Source organism: Penaeus vannamei, chromosome 15, assembly GCF_042767895.1.
Source record: "Penaeus vannamei isolate JL-2024 chromosome 15, ASM4276789v1, whole genome shotgun sequence".
Classification (NCBI taxonomy): domain Eukaryota; kingdom Metazoa; phylum Arthropoda; class Malacostraca; order Decapoda; family Penaeidae; genus Penaeus; species Penaeus vannamei.
The window spans coordinates 41,540,334-41,545,333 of record NC_091563.1 but is presented as its reverse complement, the minus strand read 5'-3'; the positions used below and the strand labels follow the sequence as shown (position 1 = coordinate 41,545,333).

The 5,000-nt window shown below is 40.5% G+C and overlaps 1 protein-coding gene across 3 annotated transcripts in view; it reads left to right on the top strand.

The window, feature by feature from the left end:
* LOC113804409 (negative elongation factor A-like) overlaps window positions 1-5,000 on the top strand; it is a 19,008-nt gene that overhangs the window by 8,970 nt on the left and 5,038 nt on the right. For all 3 annotated transcript variants that reach the window (XM_070130819.1, XM_027355279.2, XM_070130820.1), the window contains exons 3-5: window positions 1,610-1,754; window positions 3,547-3,712; window positions 4,012-4,175. In XM_070130819.1, the coding sequence (XP_069986920.1) occupies window positions 1,610-1,754; window positions 3,547-3,712; window positions 4,012-4,175 (475 nt within the window). The remainder of the gene's footprint in view (window positions 1-1,609; window positions 1,755-3,546; window positions 3,713-4,011; window positions 4,176-5,000) is intronic.

Here is a 5,000-nt window from a genome sequence, read left to right as displayed (position 1 = left end):
TCTCTCTCTCTCTCTCTCTCTCTCTCTCTCTCTCTCTCTCTCTCTCTCTCTCTCTCTCTCTCTTTGTCTCTCTCTCTCTTTGTCTCTCTCTCTCTTTGTCTCTCTCTCCCTCTCTTTGTCTCTCTCTCTCTCTTTGTTTCTCTCTCTCTCTCTCTCTCTTTGTCTCTCTCTCTCTCTTTCTCTCTCTTTGTCTCTCTCACTCTCTCTCTTTGTCTCTCTCTCTCTCTCTCTGTCTCTCTCTCTCTCTCTTTGTCTCTCTCTCTCTCTCTCTCTTTCTCTCTCTCTCTCTCTCTCTCTCTCTCTCTCACTCTCTCTCTCTCTCTCTCTCTCTCTCTCTCTATCTCTCTCTCTATCTCTCTCTCTCTCTTTGCCTCTCTCTCTTTGTTTCTCTCTCTCTCTCTCTCTTTGTTTCTCTCTCTCTCTCTCTTTGTTTCTCTCTCTCTCTCTCTTTGTTTCTCTCTCTCTCTCTCTTTGTTTCTCTCTCTCTCTCTCTTTGTTTCTCTCTCTCTCTCTCTTTGTCTCTCTCTCTCTCTCTCTTTGTCTCTCTCTCTCTCTCTCTCTTTGTCTCTCTCTCTCTCTCTTTGTCTCTCTCTCTCTCTCTTTGTCTCTGTCTCTCTCTCTTTGTCTCTGTCTCTCTCTCTTTGTCTCTGTCTCTCTCTCTTTGTCTCTGTCTCTCTCTCATTGTCTCTGTCTCTCTCTCTTTGTCTCTGTCTCTCTCTTTTTGTCTCTGTCTCTCTCTTTTTGTCTCTGTCTCTCTCTCTTTGTCTCTGTCTCTCTCTTTTTGTCTCTGTCTCTCTCTCAGTCTCTCTCTGTCTCTCTCTCTCTCTCTCTCTCTCTGTGTCTCTCTCTCTCTCTCTCTCTCTCTCTCTCTCTCTCTCTCTCTCTCTCTCTCTCTCTCTCTCTTAATTTCCTGTCGCTTTCTTGTCATTTTCTTTTTTCTCCTCTCCCTATCACTGTTTCCCTTCACCCTACCTCTTTCCTAGTCCCTTTTCACCTTACCACTCTAGTCTTTTGCTCCCCTACTCCCCTAGTCCCAGTTTTCTTCTTCTTGTACAGTCCTACTTTCTCTTTCCCTGCTTCTCCACTTTCTTCCCCCCTCTTTTCCTCCTCCCCACCTCCTCTTCTATATCCCTGTCTTTTTTTGCTCCTCCTCCTCTATCCCCTCCTCTTCTATATCCTTATCTTTCTCCTCCACATCCTCCTCCTCCTCCTCTTCCATCCCCTCTGCTCCTCCCCCTTTTCTTCCATTATCCATTTCCTCCTCCTCCTCCTCCTCCTCCCTCTCTCCTCAGTCCTCTTCCATCCACCTCTCTTCCTCCTCCTCCTCCTCCTCCTCTTCCTCATGCTTGTCTTGTTCCTTTTCCTCCTCCTCATCTACCACCTCCTCCTCGTCGACCGCCTCCTCGTCTACCACCTCCTCCTCCTCTACCTCCTCTCTCTCCTCTTCCTCCTCCATCTTTTCCTTTTTCTTCCTCCTCCTCCTCCTCTATCCCTTCTTACTTATCTCTCTCTGTTTTTTGGCTATAGATGATTACAAACAAAGGAAGGATTAAGAAAGCCTTTGCTCTGTAATAATAGATTACTCACATTAGCATTGGATGTTTTTCAGAGAACCTCCAGAGAACCAGCGTATCACACATGACTTAATTACAGAATTACGTAAGCTGGTGAAAAAATATAGTGAACTTGGCCTGCTGCCAATGGAATGTAACTACCTCAATAGAAATGCCTTTCTAGCAGCAGCGGGCAGTCAGGTAAGAATATCCATGTGCTACTTCATATAATAGATTCTTCAGTTTTAAATATGTATTTTGAAGGCCTATTACAGATATCAATATTTCATGCCATCACTTGCTGACAAAGTTCCCTGTTAAGCTGTTGAAATTAGAAATCCAGGGCTAATTAGGTCATTCCGTAGTTTTATGACATACAAGTTCATGTTAAGGATATATATTTTATTACAATTGTGTTCCTTTAAATTCCTGAAGCCATTACTAGAAAATAATGGCTGCCATAGAATTTCACGAATTAATTAGGTTTTTCAAGCATTTTACTTCATGTTTTTCAGTATATTTGCATATTGATATGATCTCACTAACAAAAACTGAAAGAAAAGAAATTGTAAAACTGTATACAGACTTAAATTTAAGCCCAATGCAATTGTGGGTGTGGTTATAAGCTATGATTGACTTTCCCTCATGTTGGAATAATCATGGGATAATGTCCCAATGCATAATGTGTTACCAGTCCTGCTTTAAGTTGTGTGCAAAATAGGTCATTTGTTTAGTCTTGGCTGTAGTCATTTAGGAGAAACAGCCCTGCTCCTTTTAGTACACTGAGGCAAGTGGTTGGGTATGGTGACAGAAGCTCCTGTTGTGAGTGGATTAATCCATTGGTGTTGAGTACATGTACTGTGACCACCATGGTTTTCTTTTATAGGTTTTGTTTATATGTAGATGGTTGAGAAGTATGTAGGAGTCACTAGGCCTATCTATTCTCATGTATTTACCCCATTCTTAAGGGAACTGTCCTGAGAACTGGAAATAGCACCCCATATAGTTTAGAATATAGATCTCTGAAAAAGTAACTATGTAAGATATCGTAATACTTCTTTAGGCTTTTCATAGAGGATGAATATGCTCATCTTACGAGTGGTGCCATTGTTAAAACTTGAAAACTTGAGGTTATATTCATATATTTTTAAACAAGCTAGTATTATAAATCAAAAGAATGTCCAGAGTATCTGCTTTAAAGTGCATCTAGTCCAAATGAAATAAGATTTATGGTTTTCAATATATTGGAGAAAATGTAAAGTAATATATTTTTACATATTATACAAAGTCAGTATATGATTTATATTCATTTGAATCACATTAGATTTGTATTAAACTAAGTTTTATAATATGTTTACATTCACACTTACATACATATATTTGTGCACATGTGAACATTAATATGTATGTATACACAGACACATGCACACGCAAGCACACATATGTGTGTATTCACATACATTTAAATGTATACTCACATAGCCAGAGCATTAGAGTAATAGCTGCAATGGCTGACTGGTAGCTTACAGTTTGTGCTTGGTACCTGATATTCGTGGAAGAGGTTTATGTTCTCAGGGTAGTCCCCGTAGATGTTTAGGAAAACAAGTTATTATTTCTGTTACTATTGTTAGCTGTTTTACTATTCTAACATAAACAATTATGTTAGGGATACAGATAAAACTGGTAAGAACAGGTTGAATTAGTTATAGATGCCTTTGTAACTGTGTGCTGCTGGAGCTATCTGTGTAAACAAAATCAATAAAACAATTCACTAAGGACAGTTGCATGTATACAAGCACTCTAGATGAAAGTGACTAAAATTCATGGAATTATGAGAGACGCTATTGCCAGTCACACAATAGAGTTAGAAATATAGTTTAATTGCTAATTAAGTGTTGTGAAAATGTGAAGACCCTTGTCAAAAGTGTAAATAGACCATTTATTAATATGGCTGCCTGTGTTTACTTAGTACCAAGTATTGCTGTTCTTTCAGGCTCCTCATACAAAGCACTTCGCACTGAAGCGTAAGCCAAAAGCAGCTGCCCTCCGAGCAGATTTGATAAGTCGGTCATCAGATGCTCAGGCTAATGTTAAAAAGAGCCAGCTACCTACAGTGCCTGTACGCTCCAGAGGAATGCCACGGAAGATGACTGATACCAGTTAGTATGAGAGTTCATTTAGTCTCAGGGTTGTTGATCTGTAGAATGAATTATATGTGAGAAATTATTATTTTTAGTTATTTTTTAAAAACCAGATAATAACACTGGTTAATATATTGATCTTTTAATAATAACTTTTGATGTAATGGTTTTTCTGTAGGGGTGTGTAGTCCAGAGGGATCATACCTCTAAGGTTTTGATTTTAGACATTTTTCTCTTTTTGCAATATTAAGTACACACTCAAAATTCATAGATAAATTAATTCTTTCCTTTTATCAACCAATCTCTCCAATCAATAGCGCCTCTGAAGGGCATACCAAGTCGTCTCCCTGGCTCAGGGTTAAGAGGGTCTGGGCTTGGGTCCACTCCCGTCTCGCGACCTTTAGTGCGGCCCAGCGTCACGCGCAAGGACGGAGGCATCAAGCTCTTGGACATAACAGAGTCGCCCATTGCTGCTCAACAGGTATGATCTTTCGTTTATTCAGTTGATGTGCGAGTTCTACTTCCTTTTGCAGTTTTTTTAGTACAATGGAATATTAGCCTCGTATTCCAAATGTTTCGTGTCAGAAAGATTCGTGGTGATCCTTTATCTCTGGAATATTTGTGTCATGCATACATACATACATACATCTGTACATACATCCACACAAGCATACGCACATACATCCACCCCCACACGCACACGCACACGCACACACACACGCACACGCACACACATGCACACACACACACACATACATATATCCACACACACATACACATACACACACACACATACACATCCACACACACACATACACATCCACACACACACATACACATCCACACACACACACATACACATCCACACATACACATACACATCCACTTCCACGCACACATCTGCACACACACATCCACACACACATCCATGCATACACACATCCACAAAGACACACACATCCATACACGCACACACATGTACACACACACACACACACGCACACACATCTACACATCCACACACGCACACACATCCACACACGCACACACATCCACACACGCACACACATCCACACACGCACACACATCCACACATCCACACACGCACACACATCCACACACGCACACACATCCACAAACACACACATATTCATCCACAAATATACACATACACATAACACACACATGTCCACACACACACATAACCACACACACACATATCCACACAAACACACAAATACATACACACACACATAAATACATACACACACACATAAATACACACACACACACACACACACACACA